This window comes from Emiliania huxleyi, assembly GCF_000372725.1.
Source record: "Emiliania huxleyi CCMP1516 unplaced genomic scaffold EMIHUscaffold_25, whole genome shotgun sequence".
NCBI classification, from domain to species: domain Eukaryota; phylum Haptophyta; order Isochrysidales; family Noelaerhabdaceae; genus Emiliania; species Emiliania huxleyi.
This window is the reverse complement of record NW_005200170.1, coordinates 459,534-477,293: the sequence shown is the minus strand read 5'-3', so window position 1 is coordinate 477,293 and position 17,760 is coordinate 459,534. Positions and strand designations below refer to the sequence as shown.

General features: G+C 65.3%; 5 protein-coding genes across 5 annotated transcripts; 1 reads left to right on the top strand and 4 right to left on the bottom strand.

The window, feature by feature from the left end:
• The first annotated feature begins 2,729 nt into the window (after positions 1-2,729).
• On the top strand, positions 2,730-4,368 carry EMIHUDRAFT_421392 (hypothetical protein). The gene is made up of 2 exons (XM_005778158.1): positions 2,730-3,743; positions 3,835-4,368. The coding sequence occupies exons 1-2, from the start codon at positions 2,895-2,897 to the stop codon at positions 4,081-4,083; spliced, it is 1,098 nt and encodes a 365-aa protein (XP_005778215.1). The 5' UTR covers positions 2,730-2,894; the 3' UTR covers positions 4,084-4,368.
• A 1,126-nt stretch (positions 4,369-5,494) lies between these two features.
• Positions 5,495-5,880, bottom strand: EMIHUDRAFT_205921 (hypothetical protein; the record flags this gene model as incomplete). Its single annotated transcript, XM_005778157.1, has 2 exons — positions 5,495-5,546; positions 5,576-5,880. 2 exons carry the CDS (start codon positions 5,878-5,880, stop codon positions 5,495-5,497), a joined length of 357 nt encoding a protein of 118 aa, XP_005778214.1.
• A 972-nt stretch (positions 5,881-6,852) lies between these two features.
• EMIHUDRAFT_64744 (hypothetical protein) lies at positions 6,853-7,527 on the bottom strand (the record flags this gene model as incomplete). Its single annotated transcript, XM_005778156.1, has 2 exons — positions 6,853-7,237; positions 7,277-7,527. The coding sequence occupies 2 exons, from the start codon at positions 7,525-7,527 to the stop codon at positions 6,853-6,855; spliced, it is 636 nt and encodes a 211-aa protein (XP_005778213.1).
• Positions 7,528-11,530: 4,003 nt separating this feature from the next.
• EMIHUDRAFT_205917 (hypothetical protein) lies at positions 11,531-12,859 on the bottom strand (the record flags this gene model as incomplete). The annotated part of the gene is made up of 3 exons (XM_005778155.1): positions 11,531-11,662; positions 11,735-12,235; positions 12,455-12,859. 3 exons carry the CDS (start codon positions 12,857-12,859, stop codon positions 11,531-11,533), a joined length of 1,038 nt encoding a protein of 345 aa, XP_005778212.1.
• A 2,247-nt stretch (positions 12,860-15,106) lies between these two features.
• Positions 15,107-17,568, bottom strand: EMIHUDRAFT_100710 (hypothetical protein; the record flags this gene model as incomplete). Its single annotated transcript, XM_005778154.1, has 8 exons — positions 15,107-15,158; positions 15,258-15,328; positions 15,758-16,057; positions 16,091-16,192; positions 16,263-16,365; positions 16,890-17,041; positions 17,167-17,202; positions 17,404-17,568. The coding sequence occupies 8 exons, from the start codon at positions 17,566-17,568 to the stop codon at positions 15,107-15,109; spliced, it is 981 nt and encodes a 326-aa protein (XP_005778211.1).
• Between the last annotated feature and the right edge of the window lie 192 nt (positions 17,569-17,760).

The following is a 17,760-nucleotide window of genomic DNA, read 5'->3' as shown; positions in this document are numbered from 1 at the left end:
AGCCGCGCGAGCAGCGTGAGCGCCGCAACATCAACCGTCCGGACGCCGCCTCAACAAAGAGTGTGGTCCAACAGCCCCACCAGCCTGGCGGGTGTGAGCCCGCTGGGGTCCGAGGCACCGCCACCAGGGGAGTAGAAATGAGTGGGGGGGGGGGTCCCGACCCCCCCAGCAGCAGAGGGCATTGGACCCAGCTGCAGCTCTCCCGGCTCCCGCAGATTCCCGCCTCTTCGCCGCCGCCGCCCCCTCCCACCTCGCCTCGTGTTTTAGCGGTACGCTCGAGGCGGCTGTGTTCACCGCGCCTTCGTGCTTCGAGCCCAATGCACCTTCGTCGTGTCGAGTGCTGGCGTTTTACTAAAGACTTGTGACCATGTGAGTCTATCTTGTACTACCACACTAAAAGCCGTATAGTGAGCCACTCACTCGGGCGTCTCGGCTGACGTTGATCGATCAGCGTTGATCTCTCTAGCCTATCGGTCCCCCGCTCGATCCTCGGATCGCTCGCTCGTCGAAATCGATCGACTGAGCTTAGCGCGCGGCCCGTCGCGCGGGGCAAAACTGTCAGGTCCGCCGCGACGCTTCGCCGCAATGGCGGGCAGCGACGTGTGGTGGAAGCCATGCGGCTCGCCCTCAAGCCATTTAATATCCAGCACCTCGCCGACGACTGGAACGCTAACCGTACTTACTTACAGCTGTCGGTACAGAGATGCCAGCACCCCCCAGCAGCAGAGCGCTGCTGCTGGGGGGGGGGGGTCCCCCAGCAGCAGAGCGCTGCTGCTTGGGGGGGGGGGTCGGCCATGACTTTAGATGTGCAGGGGGGGGTACCGAGCAGTGTGCGGCTCCCACCGTGGCGGTGCTCGACGGCAAGCTGTACGCTGTTGGAGGCTACGGCGCCGGCGCCATCAGCTCGGTCGAGCGGTACGATCCCGCCGACGAACGCGTGGGAGGCGGTGGCGCCGATGGCGACGGCTCGGTGCCATCTCGCTGTGGCGGTGCTCGACGGCAAGGTCTACGCTGTGGGCGGCTTCAGCGGTGGCGACCTCAGCTCGGTGGAGCGGTACGACCCGGCCACCAACGCGTGGCAGGTGGTGGCGCCGATGGCGACGGCGCGGGCCTTTGCTGTCGCGCTCCTGATGTAGAGGTGGAGAGGTGAAGAACAGCAGCGTGAGAAAGAATTGTGCGTGTGATCTGGTGAGCGGTTTTTTGCTGCGCGAAATGGCGTAAAATTCTTTTTCGCCAGTGCGCGTCAGTCCCGTGCCCAGTAGTCGCGCGAGGGAGCGGGGTTCTAAAATTCTTTTTCGCAGGGGGAGTGGGTGGGCGCCGGAGTGGTGTGACTGCTCCTGTGGCTGTGCGCTGTGGTGCGGGCGACGGCTTCTCAGAAGCCGTCGCCCGCGCCTCGCCTGTCGCGTGAATAATCGTGTCGTGCGACCGCATTTTCAATTTTTTTCGCAGAGGGGAAAATCTTTTTCGCACAACTCGGTCGTTCTTCACACGGCAATCGCAGAGCAGGTTGTGAATGAGCTTGCCTGTGGCGGGGGTGGGCGGGTGCACGGAGCTAAGTGCCTCGCCACCCTCGCAGGAGTCGCTTAAAGGCGGCTCCCGTGGTGGACCTGTGTCAGAGCCAGAAAGAAAGAAAGAAAACGGACAACCCAAGGGAGGGATGGGTCAGAGCCAGGGCGCCCCCGCCCTGCTTTTCCAATTCTTTTTCGCACAACACTGGGCAAAGAAAGAAAACAGACACGCCAAACGAGGGATGGGACGAGGACAGGGTCCCCACCTGCACGAGCAGGATTTTGGAAGAACGATCAGGGGGACAGGTGGGGCTCTCCTGCTCCTGACAAGGGACACGACAGGCTCGCAGCGCGGAAAGAAAGAAAGAAAGAAAACAGACAACCCAAGGGAGGGATGGGAGGACGGCACGCCGCCACCACACAGGGATTTTAAGGAGAGGTGTGTGGTGCGCTAGCCGTCGCCCACCCTAGGGAGTCTGCCTCTTCCTATCTCTCTTCGTAGTCTCTCGCCGCTTCTCGCTGCAACCTTCATGCCACCTCGCGGTCGTCCCACTCTCGTCGTTCTCTCCCTTGTCATTTCCTCCTCTGTCGCGTCGTTCTCTTCTGCCTCGTCCTGTGACGCCGCCGCCTGTCGGTCCCTTGTTCTCGCGGCTTCTTTCGCCTTTCGGCGCAACTCCGTCCTCCTCGCGGCGTATCCTGGCCCCTCGAGTCTATCGAGCTCCCCTCGCGCAAGGACCACATTTCTGACTCCCACTCCGATCATTTGCCTCCAGGTCATGTTGTTGCTCAGGTCCACTCTCTCTTCGAACACTCGTGCCTCTACGGATGATGCCGGCGCCGGGGTCCCCTTCGGATGCATCGTGACATCTGACAACTGGATTTCCACTGGTTCGTCCTCCTCGGAGTCATCTTCCCCGTCCTCCTTCCGCTCGGCTCTCCGCTCGGTACGTTCGGCGTGGCTCACCCTCCATGCCGTGAACAGGCGCTTTATCCACCCTATATTCTTCTCTCGTTCCTCTGCCCGTGCCCTGGTCTTGTCGTTGTTTCGCACCCATGTCTGTATGGCAATCGAGGCTGCCTTCCCCACTACCTGTAGTTCACTCGTCACCTCTCCCGCGAGCTCCCTTCTCTTTCTTTCGGGTATGGAGTCCGTGAGTGCGGGTAGCGTGCAGCGCGGACACTGGGCACGGGACTGGCGCACAGTCTTTTTCGCAGCCACTCCACGCCGGCCTGGCCCTCCACGGTGAGAGGTCGTGAACTTTACTCCCCGTCTCGGTCGGCGCGAGACACTCCTCGGCACACGTCCACTGCCGCGGGGCTCACTTTGTTGTGCGGCCTCTCTTCGCACATCCCGCGCCGCGGAGCTAGCATTGCTGTGCGCTTACGATGATCACCTCTGCTCTTTGCGCCGCCCACTCCGCCCGCAGCGCTGCCGGCGCCGGCGCGATGCAGGCGGTCGCCGCCGCGCCCAGCGCCGGCGCGCTGGAGCGGGCGCTGGCCGCGGCGGCCGCGAAGCCCGCGTCCATCTCCAACGCCAGCAAGAGCGGTGGCGAGTTTGAGGCGGCTGACTGGTGGGAGGAGCACGCAGAGACGTTCGCGCTCGCACGCTCCGAGTGGGGCCGGCTTCACCCGGGGCTGTACGACCTCGCTGCCAACGAGGCCGACTACATCGACCCGTCTCTCCGGGCTGCAGTCGCGGCGGCCGAGGCGGCGGCGATGGCGGGCGGGCCGGTCGACGAGGCGCCGCTGCGCTCGCTCCTCAAGCCGACCGGCGTAGCGGGCGTCTGGCGGCTGCAGCTCTTCACGCCTCGCTTCTGCGCCGAGCTGCGGGAGGAGCTCGATCACGCGGCGGCGTCGGGCGTTCCCATCAGACGGCCCAACGGCATGAACCGGTTCGGCGCGATCCTCGAGGCGGTGCCGGGCGGGCTGGGGATGGAGGGCGCGATGCGGCACCTCGCCCACCGCTACGGGAGGCCGCTGTCTCAGATGGCCTTCCCGAGCTCGGTCGGTCTTCGCGACGCGGATGAGCACTATGGCTTTGTGGTGCGTTACCGGCCGGGCGAGGACGAGTCGCTCGCCGAGCACGCCGACGCCTCGGTCGCGACGATCAACGTCAACCTCGCCGACGGCTTTCGCGGCGGCCGGCTCACCTTCAAGGGCACGCGCTTCGTGGACGCCGACCCGCGCAATGCGCCCGCCGCGGCGGTCGACTTTGAGGACTTCGCGCCGGGCGAGGCGCAAAGCGGCCTCCGCCTACCGAGAGAGAAGTCGCGCAGCTCTCGCTCTCTGCCAGACTCGAGCGCCCCGCCCTCCTCTCTCTCTGTAGGCGCTGCTCCACTTGGGTGGGCATTACCACGCCGCAGAGCCGATCCAGCAGGGCGAGCGGACCAACATGGTGCTCTGGCTGATGGGCGAGCACGGCGTCGTGCGCGTGGCACCCTACGAGCGGGGCGAGCGGGGGCGCACAACACCGCTCCGCCGGTGGGGCGGCGCAGAGGCCTCTGGTCGGTGGGAGGCGCTGCTGCGGGGAGAGGATGGAGGCGTGGCCGGCGGCCGCGAGCGAGACGAGTTGTAGGACGGAGCGGGTAGCGGCAGACTTAGCGGCATCAGGAACATCCTCTCACTCCCAGCGCCCAGCACACTCACTCTGTTCATAGCGCGCACTGGCCTTCTCCTCTGTTCATAACCCACGCTTCGCGTCTTCACACCTCCTCTGCAGGACTCACCCCTCTACGCTCCCTTTTGCAGGATGAGGCGTAGCCACCTTAGTGCATTCGCGCTCCCTTTTGCAGGATCGTGTTAGTCCCTTGAGGTGTTGCGGTCGATATTTCCTTCTTTTCGTGTTACGCTTACGTCTCCTTGAGTCGCTCTCTCTCACTCTCTCGCCGATGCGGCCCGCTGCGGCGTCTACCTCGCGAGCGTCGCCCGAGTGGCCGCCATCCAGTATGGCTTCAACCCCGTCTCCGTTGCCGTATGCCGACGGCAGCCTGGGACAATTCGAGAAAAAACTGAAGTTCGCAAACCTGACTTCTGACCTGCCTCCGCCCTTCGCGTCGACCTCGGCACCTCTCTGAGCCAACATCCCGACCACGACGCACTACATGCCCGCGAGGATCTGCGCCTTCTTTTCCTCGTAGTCGTCCACTTGCGTGATCAATTCCTTCTCCAACAAGGACTTGAGCTGCGCTAGCTTCTCTGCCGGATCGGCATCTCGCGCGATGTGCACAGGCACGGGCGCAGCGGCCACCACGACAGCCTGCGAAGCTGCCTGCGCCGGCACAACGAAATTAAAGACTCAGCCCTGAATCATAGGCCTTTCGCACTTGATGCCCTGCGGCTCGTACTTTTCGTTGAACTCACGCATGCCTCTATTCGGGTCGCAGGGGACATCCGGTATACAGAAGAAGACCACTCCAAGGCCGCCGGTCGCGATGGTGCACGGCAGCGTGGCTATTTTGCAGTACTCCGCATCGATGCACTTCTGCATCACGTTCTTGAAGTCTTCCTCGGCGATGCCCGCCGCGCGTAGCCGGTCGGGAAAGTCAGGTATTTCCTCGCCGCACGGGTGGCTTGGACCGTTTCTGTCATTGCCCGACGCTCTATCGACGCCACACTCTGTCGACGCCATACACACACATGCACATGCACATGTACATGTGTTGTTGTTGTCGTTGTGCATGTTGTTGTGCATGTATCTCAATCGCAGGCGGCCTGCTCGCCCCATTCTTTTCCGTGCGCATGACTCCCGTGCCCGCTGGAGCCTTCGCCAGGTCTTGGACACAGCACCGAGATGACGACTTAGTGTGGGGAGGGTCGGCGAGCACTCACTCACTAGGCGGCGCCGCAGGGCCGGGGCACTGGCCACGGCCTCGCCGACCACTAGAAGGCGGCCCACCCACTACTGCGCATCTCTCTCCATCCTGCTCCCACGTCTCTCTCTCTCCCCCCCACGTCCGCCGTCCCACCTCGTCCAGGGCTGCGCCACCTCACGCCGAGCCCGCGCACCGCACTCGCCGGACGCCGCCACCAGAAGGCCGCCTGGTCCTCCAACAGCTGCACGCCTGCACCGATTCGACCTCACCTTGAGCACGTCGCCGGTGTCGGACGAGACAAGCAGGACGCCGTCAACCTCGGTGTCCTTAACAGCATAGACGACCGCTGCTGTCAGGCCCGCATTGATGCCGACCGAGGCTAGCAGCGCGAGCACCAGCACCATCGCAAACCTCCGAAAGACCTGAGAGATCTTGCGCTCCCTTGTGGCCTCCTTTTGGGCCTCCCGCTCCGCCGCCGTCTTCTTGGCAATGTCCTCGGCGACGTCGACAGCGTCTTTCGCGTCAATGACGCCATCGTTGTTGTCGTCGAAGCTCGTCATCACCGCCGACGGGCTGCCGCCGGACTCTGGCGGCGACGGCGGCGGCGAGATCGAGGAGGACGTACCGCAAACCCCGCAAAGTGGCCCGTTTTCTCAGTGTACTTTTAGCTTACTGGGAGAAAGGGGAGAACGGCACGGCGGGCGCGGCACTGTAGGAGCGGCGGTATGGCGGCACGGCGGTAACGGACGGCAGGGGGGACGGCGGGCTAAACGGCAAGGGCGGCGCGGCACGGAGGAAGGAGCGGCACGGTAAGGAACGGCGGCACGACGGCAGACCACGGCAGCGAACGGCGGAGCATTGGGCGGCGGGAAAACGGCTGGGCGGGGGGGGGGGGGGCGAGGGTGAGGCGAGGGTGGCGGCTTTTTACCCACCCACGCCCGTGCGCGCGTATCTTAAGGATACAGTCCCTCGTCACAAGCTGCCGCCGCAACTTGCGGAACTGATCTACGACAAGGCGCGCAAATGCTTGCATGGCTCACGCCACGTTCGAGCGAGCACCATGCGTGGAGCTTTCTGACGCAAAGGTCTGAAAAGGCAGCGCGGCGTGTCGCATCCGTGATGCGTGGAGACTGAGAGTTTTTGCGCGCCAGAGCTGCTCCATACTCAAACGTAGAGCACCCACTTTTTAAGCGGTCGGCGCCAGCAAAGAGTACAAAAACATATATGTAGGGAAGCTTGGGTAGAGCCGTACAGAGAATCTTACAACTAAACTCCCTCGCACGACACTGGGCACGGGACTGGCGCGCACTGGCACTAACACAGGTACACCACGGGAGCCGCCTAAGTAGGGAAGCTTGGGTACAGAGAACCTCGCGTAAATCTTTCCCCTCCGCCCAGTTGAGAGGAGGCTCCTGCCAAGTGGGTTTGCCCCCTCCCCCTCCCCCCGGGCTTCGGAAGGGAGTCCAGAAGGGCGGAGAGGACTGCCTTGGTCGTCCGCCCCTCTGGCGTAGCATGCGCGCGCGAGGACAGTCTTAGCGGACGGTATACTTAGGCACCATTGTGCGCCATCGTTCCACTGAGCGGAGGGCTGCGTGGCCGGGCATGTAGATGGACTCGTGAAGCAACGGTGTAATCAGGGGCTCGTCGTCGATCGTGGGGGTGTAATAGTAGAATGATAGCGACTTTCGGGCCTCGCCGTGCGGGTGATTGACCGAGTCGAGATGGCCGTGAATGGAGACGTCAGTAACCGAGAAGATGGCGATCCGATTGAGCAAAGGCAGAACTTTTTTTGAATATTGAAGGAACGAGTAGCGCGGGTCGGTCTCCCACAACTCAAAGGAGCCTCCCCACTCCTCGCGCCAGCCCTCGTTCAGGTACATTAGCAAATTTAGGCGTCGCCAGCCTGGTGTGACCACCCTGCAGCCAGGGATTGGCTCGTTGTTGGGAATGGGCAACAACCCCTTTTGGCAGGTCTGGTGCTTGTTGAAGTCGGTGTGCAGCGAGAGGAAACCGCCCTTAACAATCGAGAAGGGGCCACCTCCAATCATTCGGCTATCGGCCGTCAAATTGCGGATGCCGGTCAGTGTCTCGAGGAAGGCAACGAAGCGCCTCGACTGGAAGAAATCGAAGAGTCTCACAGTGCTAGGCCCAAACACCTCGGCCTGCGTGTTTTCTGGGTAGCCACCACGGCCTCGCTTCGCGCCCATTGGAGTGCTCCGCGATTTCCAGAAACTGGAGGCGCCAGATGTGGAGGAAGATGGCAAGTAGTGCTTCGCCTGAAGCTCCTTCATGCAAGCATGTGCCAACGCCTCGGGCACGAGATTGTCGATCACAATGTGCTTGTACGGATCCGCGCTCGAATACGTCGACGCATACCGTCGGGCAAAGTCCTGCAACGCGCTGTGCGAAAGATGGCCGGCTCCACGCGTCGCGCTCACATTAATGGCCGTGCCAAACGTGTAGCGCTGCCGATGCTTTGGTGGCCCGTACATCAACTCACCTGCGCCATGAGGATGCTGCTCAAATTGCGTGCCGCAGCCCGCGCCAGAGATTTCAGGTCGGCAGCGGTGGCGGCGTGCGGCCACGTCCGGCACGTACACCGAGTTGAGGAGCTCGGAGACGCCGTTAGAGTACGAGGAGGCGAAGGCCGAGCAGCACAGACCAAGCACCACGATCGAGGTGAAGACGATGCACAGTAGCTTCGATGCCGAGCAGAACTTGGGCCACGAGAACCAGGCGGAGGCAGAGGACGCCTCCGCGGCGGCGGACACCTCGCCGGCGGCGGACTTGACGGTCGCCTTCTCGGTGGCGGCCTCCTCGGTGGCGGCGGCCTCCTCGGTGGCGGCGGACTTGGTGGCGGACTCCTCGGCGGCGGACTCCTCGGCGGCGGACTCCTCGGCGGCGGCGGACTTGGCGGCGGACTCCTCGGTGGTGGTATCCTCGTTGGCGGCCTCCTCCTTCACGGCCACCTTTTTGCGCGCCATCAGCCCGCGCGAGACGCGCTGCATGATCTTCGCAGCGCGCCGCTCCGCCAACCCGATCTCGAGCAGCTGCCGGAGCACGAGGTCGGCCGTGGCAGCAAACACGCTCACGGCGAAGAGGAAGGACAGAGGTATCGCACCACCCTCCGTGAACCACGAGAAGGTGGTGCTCGACGCGGAGGATTCCGCGGGAGCCGCTGCTGCGCCAGGGAGGCACGCGATGGCGGCGGTGAGGCAGGCGGCGCACGCCACGCCGCGCCGAGCCCCCTTTCCGCTCGCCGCGGTCGGCCAGGAGGCGCCGCAAGCGATGGCGAGGAGGATGAGCACGAGGGCGGGCACGAGAAGCGGCGAGCAGCTCACGAGCGAGGACGCCTTCGAGGCGACGGCGGGCGAGAAGGCCGAGGACGCCGCCGAGGCGACGCCGGATGAGAAGGCCGAGGACGCCGAGGCGACGGCAGACGAGAAGGCCGAGGCCACCGCCGTCGGGCTAGGCACGGCGGACGCGCAGTGGCCAAAGGCGGGCATGCAGACGAGGAGCAGCCACCAGAAGGCGCCCTCGGCCTTCGTGTAGCCGCCCTGCACGCAGTCGGCCGCCGCCTTGAGGCCGGCGCGACCGCCGGCGCCGCACGTGCCAGCGGCGAATGGCGCCTTGCCGGACGCGGGCTGCGGCTCGCGGCGCCGGTCCGGCGACTTGCAAGGCGGCGTCTGCGGCCCGCCGCGCGGTTTCGGTCGCCGGTGCGAGCCGCGGCCGCGGCCCTTTGCCTTGCCAGACTTGCGCCTGCCCCCTGCCTTGCCAGACTTGCGCCTGCCCTTGCCAAACGTGGGGTTGTTGCGGCAGCGCATGGCCTTGCGCCGGCACTTGCACCCGCACGCCGACCGCTCGGCGTCCAGCTTCGCCCGCTGTATCTTGGTGAGCAAGATCGCGGCCAGCGCCTTGTCGCGCACGGCGAGATAGTACTCGCGTGACGCGGCGTCGGCCTGCCCCGCGCCCGCGACCGCGCCAAGGGGCTTGGGCGCCACGGGCGCAATGCCGCCGGAGGTGGGGACTCCCGGCGACGGCGACTTCTTGCCGTCGGCGGGCGTAGCCTGGTAGACGACGCTCTCGCCCAGCCGGCGGACTTCGGCCTCGACGCCGCCCACGTAGCCCGGTCCGGAGCTGCGGGCCGGCGCAGGCTCGCTCTCCCCCACCGCCGTCGGCGTGGGCAGGCCCGGGTAGCAGGCGGTGTCCTGCAAAGCGCGATAGGGGCACACGGGAAGGGAGATTATTACCGGTGGGAGAGCGAGGAGTGGCCGGAGAGAATGCTGCGGCGCGCTCACCACCGCTGGGTCGGGCGGCTTGGAAACGGTCTTGGCCGGCTTCTCGACCTCCTTTGCAGCCTCCTTGGCGACGGCCACCTCGGCGACGGGCGCCTCCTCGGCGACTGCCTCCGCGGCGGCGGACACCTCGGCGGCGGCGGACTTGGCGGCCTCCTCGGTGGCAGACTCCTCGGTGGCGGCGGCCTCCTCGGTGGCGGCGGACTTGGTGGCGGACTCCTCGGCGGCGGCGGACTTGGCGGCGGACTCCTCGGTGGCGGCCTCCTCGGCGCCGCACGCCTGGGTGAGGGGAGAACACGCAAGTGTGCGGAGACAGGGAGGCCGTAGAGATGATGACAATGCTGGCGTGCGCACACTCACCTCGGCTCCGAGGAGCGAAGGCGACAGCGACGTGATGCCGACAGGAGCCGTCGGCGCCGACTCGGACGGGACGTCATTGCCGTTGCCGATGACGTCCTCGAGCGAAGCGGGCTTGCCCTCGGACGGGATGCCAGCGGCCTCGCCTCCGGCAGCGTTGACGGTCATGTTGCCCGCCAGCGACGCCTGTGTCAGCCAGGAGGCCAGAGGAATATACAAGAAAAACAGCGCGCGAGGCGGGGCTTGTACTCGTGGTGGGTGGGTGGTAGGGGTGGGGGATGGGCCAGGGGGATGTGGCGGTGCAAAACTCGCGCGAAAATCCACGTGTCGCGCGTCCCCCGCCGCGTCCACTGTCCAGTGTCCTCTGATGCGTGCCCCCGAGAGACGCGTCCGGCGAAGGCGCAGCGTCGGCGATCGCACTTGTCGAGAGCCGGGGCGGGCTGACCGTCACTCTCCGAGGGCTTCCGATGCCATCGCGGAGGCCTGGATGTGAGCCCCACCCATACCGCGTGAATCTCTCCGACCCGTTCCTGCAGCCCTTCAACGGCACCCAGCGCAAGGTGGGAGCAACGCCGACGCTCTCATCAGCACGGGCGGCAGCTTTGTGCAAGCAGCCGCCGGCCGAATCCCCCGGCCACGAAATTCTTGAATCGGTCGCCTCGTGCAGTGCACCGAGCCTGCAGGGCACGTCGGTGCGGCTGCTCGTGGGCGTGATGAGCACGCCCGAAAGGAAGGACCGCCGCGACGCGGCGCGGGACACCTGGGCGCGGAAATCTTCCAGCAGTCTTGTGTGCTTTGCTGTCGGTCGGCGAGGACCAGCCAAGTGGAAAGTTGACTCCGTGGACGAGGAGGAGCGAGCGCACAACGACATTGTCTGGCTGAGGCAAGCGCGCGACGGCTGCAGTCAGTTCATGCTTGTTGAAAAGGCGTTCTTCTGGTGGCGGCAGGCGTGGCGGCTCGTCGAAGGCAGCGCGGTACGACACGTTGCGAAGATTGACGACGACTCACTCCTCGGTGTTGTGAGCATCCTGTCCTTCCTGTCGGCGGCCCATTGCCACGCCCATCTTTTGCTCGGGCCGATCGCGCGCGCTGGCTTCAACCCGTCGGCATGGGACGTGCACGATTTTAGGAGATGGGAGGGAGCCCCTGGCCGGCATGGGCCATCGCTGCAGTGCGGTTTCAACCCAAGCAGCGGGAAGGAAGCCAGGTGCAGCAACCTCGGATACCACCCGCGTCGCGAGGTTCATCTTGTCGGCAGGGAGCGCGAGGAGCGGCCGGGTGACGAGGATGACGGCGACGAGGATCGCCTGCTCGGATGAGGGTGTCGGTGACGGTCAGGAATCGGGTCAGGAATCGGGTCAGTTGGGGGTTAGTTGGGGGTCAGTTGGGAATAGGGTCAGGAATAGGGTCAGATCAGGAATTGTGGGTCAGGAAACGGGTCAGGAATCTGGTTAGGAATCGGTTCAGGAATAGCGTTAGTTGGGATAGGGGTAGGAATAGGGTTAGGGTTCCGGTTACGGTTAGGGTCACATTTTAGGATTACGGGTTAGGAACGGGGCTATACCGCGTACTGCGCCGCGTCGGCTTTGGTCACGCCCTGCAGCACGCCAACGTAGAGCACGTTCTGCACGCTGAGCGTCCCGAAGCCGGGCAGCAGCCCGAGCACGATCACCGCGAGGCAAAGCCAGAGCTGGCGGGTCCGAAGCACGTCCCGCATCGCCACCGGCGGCGGCGGCGGCGGCGGCGCAGGTGCAGCCCCTACCGTTACACTGCCGCCGCGGGCGTTCCCTAATTCAACGTCGCATTCCACGCACTTCATCGCCGCCGCCGATGGCTTCGGCTGCGCAGCAGCGGGTGGTGGCGCGGGTTCTGCAGTCTTTCCAGCGCCTTCTGTCACCGCCAGCCCGCCGCCACGTGCCTCCCCTAACTCGACGTCGCATGTCTGTTCGTCGACCGCCGTTGCAGAAGTGGGCGTCGTGGTCGTGGTCGTGGCTATTCTCGCCGTGATCCCTCCACCGCTGCAGGGGGCCGTAGTGGTACCATTTGCGCGATGATTCGCCACGGCTGCCGGTGGCGGTGTTGGGTGGTGCAGCAGAAGCGACGGGAAGAAGGCGACGGTGACCGCGACCGTGAGCGCGCCCGTCCCGACGACCGCCCCGAATGGGTAGAGCCGCCCCGCGGCGAGTTCGAATAGCACCCCTCCGAGGTTGATGCAGCTTCCGAGCATGCCAGCGACAAGGCCGCGGCGGTCGGGGAACCACGCCTGAGATAGGGTTAGGGTTAGGGTTAGGGTTGGGGTTGAGGTTAGGGTCAGGGTCAGGGTCAGGGTCAGGGTCAGGGTCAGGGTCAGGGTCAGGGTCAGGATCGGGGTCAGGGTCTAGGGCTTCAGGTTAGGGTTAGGATTTAGGCGTCAGAGGTTAGGGATTGGGGGTAGGAGTTAGTAGGGGTTAGAGGTTAGGGTGAGGGTTAGGGTTAGTGTTACCATCGCAATCTGGTACGATATCGTGTAGGCGATCGCAGTGCCGACGCCGAGCACGGGGCCGAAACCGAGCCAGTAGATCCAGGCATGGCGGGTGTAGACGGAAACGACGGCGAGCACGCAGCTCAGGACGACGGAGAGGTACCCGAGGAGGAGCCAGCGAAAGGGTGGGCCGGACGAGAAGTAGGACCCGGCGGATAAGTTGAAGAGGAGCATGCAGAGCGCGCGCAGCGAGGACACCTCGGAGACGATCGCTGCGGACTGAGTTGGATTGCCAAATCCCGCCTGCGTCAGATACTCGATCATGGAGCCCAGCCCAAAGTAGAAGGTCCCAAGGCCGGTCAGCGTCACTGCGCAGGGCAGGAAGATTCTCCACCATCTGTTGGGTTGGACTGCCGCGAACGCCATTGCCGAGGACACGACGCGTCAGATACAAAGAGACGGAGGAGCAACGAGCGCCCTGGCGTGAGCCGAAGACACTCCCTCCGTAGACACTGATCACACACGGGTGGGACAGGGTGGGTCACAACAACGAGGCACGAGAGCGTGCACGACAGAGCGACAACAGCGCACTGCCGTCCAGTCGGCGAAGGGGACGGCTGCTGCGCAAAGTGATCAGTTCTAATGAATGTACCGGGGCCCAACGGATAGATGAATCCGGGGCACCCTCCGCTCGAATCCCTGGCCGGGGGTTCGAGGTGGCCCCCACCCTGGGGCCTCCCATCAAAGGGACTGCGGCAGAAGACGCCCAATCTTGCACAAGTTGCATCCCTGGAGGAGGAGGGGGCAGATTGAGGAAGGCCGGATTGCCCACCACAGACCACGGAATGAAGCGCAGGGTAGAGCCCACCACTGTTGAGTCGACGGGTATCACCAGTGGCTTTGCGGGATCGGGGTGCTGCTCGGCCGGAATGCTGAGCTCGGCGGCAGCGAGGGCTGGCATCGCAGCGCCGGTCGTCTCGTCGAGGACTACCTCTCGACTCTACTCCCGTGTCACAACAACGAGGCACGAGAGCGTGCACGACAGAGCGACAACGCAGCGCACTGCCGTCCAGTCGGCGAAGGGACGGCTGCTGCGCAAAGTGATCAGTTCTAATGAATGTACCGGGGCCCAACGGATAGATGAATCCGGGGCACCCTCCGCTCGAATCCCTGGCCGGGGGTTCGAGGTGGCCCCCACCCTGGGGCCTCCCATCAAAGGGACTGCGGCAGAAGACGCCCAATCTTGCACAAGTGCAAGAACCATACATATTATTTCCCTAAGAGTTTGTGGTTCTAAATTCTTTTTTCTGTGCTAGTGCCAGTGCGCGCCAGTCCCGTGCGCGTGAGGGAAATTCTTTTTTCTTGGTGTACCTGTGTTAGTGCCAGTGGGCGCGTTAGTCCCGTGCGCCAGGGTCCCGTGCCCGGTGTTGTGCTGAGTGACGCTGTCGCTTTTGACGCCGGCAAATTTCGGCGCCGATGATGATGATCGCTCTCGACTTCATTTGGGTGGCTGCCTTCACGCAACCGCCGCTGTGCGGGCACGAGCCTGCGGCGTGCTCTCCTCGAGCCCGTGCAGTCCTCAAGCCGGTCCAGCCTGCGGAGGATGCGTTCATTGCACGGCAGCAGGAGAAGGCGAAGGCCGCCGAGGAGGCTGCGAGGGTGGAGACGGTGCAGGCCACACGCGTTCTCGCCGAGACGGAGGAGGCGCTCTCTGCGGCCGAGGCGGCGGCGGCTGCCGCCGCGCAGGCGACGGCGGCGGCGAGGCGCGCCGAGCGCGACGCCACGTCAAAGGCGGAGTTCCTGGCAAGGCAACAGGAGAAAGCGAGGGCGGCGGAGGTTGCAGCCCGGGCGAGGCTGGATGCCGCGGCACGCGAAGCGAGTGAAACAGAGGAGGCGCTGCTTGCCGCCGAGGCGGAGGCTGCCGCGGCTGCTGCGGCGACGGAGAGCGCGAGGCGCGCAGAGCAAGACGCGGCGTCCAAGGCGGAGTTTCTCGCTCAGCGGCTCCGCAGGCGGGCGGGAGGCGCGAGCTGAGGGACAGCCCAGGCGGTGGCCAGCGCAAGCCGCAACCTTTATTCATCGTCGTCTTCTTCGTTCCTCTCTTCTCTCGGCGGCGCCAGTGGCTGTCTCTCCTCCCCGTGCGCGCGTGCTCTCTCTGGAACCTCTCGCTCGCTCGCTTCGCTCTCTGTTTCCAGTACATCGATGTTACGTTAAGGCGACCGCGATACCCGATACGCTCCACGGACCATTTGGCAAATTGCCAATGTCTGATCGCGATATATAGTTCTTACATCTTAGATGTGCGGTGTATCGCGCTTAGTATGCGTGTTTGCGGACTGTGGCTCTCGCTCGCAGCGGCGCGCCACGCCGGCAGACTGGAGACTGCGACCGTCGGCACCTTCAAGATTTTTGTGAGGTGGCCTGAAGCTGATGCATGTGGTTTTGCACTCGTCACGCTTGCGTGGGTTCCACCGCGCCGAACGCGATACACACCATACACATGCTGACAGCGCGCGCGACGTGGCGGCAGGGTACGGAGCCGCTCATCCATCGGCCAGCGCGGCTATCGAGAAAGAGCGTCTGCATGAGATGTGTGTTCGAGTTGACGTTGTGTGTCTGACCACGGCCAGCAGAAAGAGGGGCGGCGCCGAGCGGCAGCTGCGCGCGCAACAGCTCTCACGCCGAGACCGGCGCCATGACGCGCAGCACAAACATGTAGACCGGGTACCTGCACCGCAAGGCAGGGCGGGCGAACTCGGCCTCGGCTTGAGACGGGCTGAATCTCGGCCAGACCTCGGACGATCTCGGCCGGATCTCGGCGGCCCACCAGATCATCGAGCCAAACGACTTCAGCAGCAGCCGCGGCAGCAGCCCGCGCCAGAGCGCGAGCGCGCCCTCCTGTTCACAGCCCCCCCCGGCGTGAAGAGACGCCGCCGAGAGCCCAAGCCAAGACCCATCCCAGAGCGCGGCTGAGTCGCGGCTGAATCGCGGCCCAAACTCTCCACCGAAACTCTCCTCCCAAACTGTCCGCGCCCTGGCCTTTCCCGCTGGACGATGCGGCGTAGGGGGGCAGGAGGTGTCCAGGAGGTGTCCAGGAGGTGTCCAGGAGGTGTGTCTAGGACGTGTCCAGGAGGTGTCCAGGAGGTGTCCAGGAGGTGTCCAGGAGGTGTCCAGGAGGTGTCCAGGAGGTGTGTCTAGGACGTGTCCAGGAGGTGTCCAGGAGGTGTCCAGGAGGTGTCCAGGAGGTGTCCAGGAGGTGTCCAGGAGGTGTCCAGGAGGTGTCCAGGAGGTGTCCAGGAGGTGTCTAGGAAGCGTCTCCTGCTGGACGATGCGGCGTAGCCCGTGCATCAGCCCCGTGTACCCAAAGTCCTTTGCTCGCTCGCCGACCACACCGCACCCCTCCGCAGACCCGCGCCGTCCACCCAGCCGCCGCTGCCGCGTCCCGCCGCCGCCACCGCCGCCGCCGCCGCCGCCGCCGCCGCCATCACTGCCGCCGCCGCCATCGCCGCCGCCCGCCCGCTGCTGCTGCTGCCGCTGCTGCGCCGCCGCCTGCGCCGCCGCCGCCGGCCGGCGCGAGCGCTGCCCCATCAGTCGCGTCTTGACCACATCGAGTGGCTCCGTCGCCACCTGCGGGAGGGAGCCGGGAAGGTTCGTAGACACTTCTCGGACGGCGTCGAGCGGCTCCGCCGGCGCCGAAGTGATGACGCCGACGGCGAAGCCCACAAGCGCATTCTCGCGCGTGGTGAGCGGGCGGCCGACGACCTGCGGGGCGGTCCCGAGGAAGGCTGAGAGAGGCGTCCCGCGCGACATGGGGAGAGCGACGTGGCCCCACCGAGGTCGAGAGAGCGCGGATCCACTCCAGCGCGGTAAACTGGACGAGCGCGTACGACACGTCCAGCGCGCACGTGGCGCCCCACCCCGCGTACAGCCCTCTCCTACGCCGAAAGGGGCAGACTGAGTCAGGCCACGGGGAGGAGAGAGCCCCGGCCCGCGCAGAGCCCCTCGCCATCCCGAGGTGGCGAGGGCGGTGCGTACGGCGTGCGCGGCGTTCGGCGACAGGCCGAGCTGCAGCCGAGCCTGCTCACGCAACGAGCGGTGAAGAGACGCGTCGCTTCCTCCTCGCCGCTCGCCTGCTGGCGCTCGCGACCCGCGCCTATGCGACCGAGATCGGGAGGAAGTGTCTAGGAAGTGTCTAGGAAGTGTCGCGCCTTGACGACCGAGATCGGGAGGAAGTGTCTAAGAAGTGTCTAGGAAGTGTCGCGCCTTGACGACCGAGATCGGGAGGAAGTGTCTAGGAAGTGTCTAGGAAGTGTCGCGCCTTGACGACCGAGATCGGGAGGAAGTGTCTAAGAAGTGTCTAGGAAGTGTCGCGCCTTGACGACCGAGATCGGGAGGAAGTGTCTAGGAAGTGTCTAGGAAGTGTCGCGCCTTGACGACCGAGATCGGGACGCGAACGCACGACGAGGCGACGCCGGTGGCGACCGATGCGAGCTGAGAGGCGGGTAGCGCCGCGGGGAGGCCCCACTGCGCTCCGTCGACTGCGCGAGCGAGGCGCGAGACGGCCTCGTACGTCGGCATGTACACGAGCGACGTCGGCACGACGCCGACCAGCTGGGTCGAGAGGCCTTGGACGTTCCGGGGACGCGTCAGGGACGCGTCGTCGACAGGAGCAAGCGCAGCGGGTGGGTCGAGAGGCCTTGGTAGAGAGAGAGCGGGCCTCCGCCGTCGCGGATCACCTCGCGCGCCTGCTCCAGCTGCGACACGCGCTTCGCCTGCGGCGGCGCGGCGACACGGAAGGCCAAGTCAGGACCGCCGCTATGTCGGGAAGCTGGCGGCGGCGACCCGCCGCGGGCTGATGCGGCGAGAAGGCGTGGGCGTGCGAGGCACCGCGGCGCCGTGGGACGTGCAATGGCCGTGCGTGTGCCGCGGCTCGGCTGGGCATGCGGCGGGCTGAGGCGGCGGCCGGGCAGCACCGTGATGTCGCTCGGAGCCGAGAGGAGTACTGGCCGGCGCGAGTACTGCAGGCGGGTGGTGAGCGTGTCGAGCGGGTACAGCGCAGCCTTGCGCGCCCACTCGGCGGCGACGGCGGCGACGAGGATGGAGACCACCCGAGGCGCCGCCGCGCTGGCAACCACCATTGTATCACGAGGCAGTCGATCTCCGCTGAAAAAGAGTTCTGAAAAATAAACAAGACGACGCGAGTGAGCTGAGCAAGTCGAACCCGGGCGCCGGAGAGGTCGTCACGTCATTGGTGCGCCATCTCGCCTGGACGTCATCCCAGGTCGAAGTGAGGGAGATAGACGAAGTTAGGCAGCTATCTCGCGAGGGAA

What these genes read in the sequence shown, in the direction of transcription:
- EMIHUDRAFT_421392 (XM_005778158.1), top strand. Translation starts at nt 2,895, where the DNA reads ATGATCACCTCTGCTCTTTGCGCCGCCCACTCCGCCCGCAGCGCTGCC. An exon ending in AGGACTTCGCGCCGGGCGAG is followed by an intron (nt 3,744 to 3,834) that starts GCGCAAAGCGGC and finishes CTCTCTCTGTAG; the next exon opens with GCGCTGCTCCACTTGGGTGG.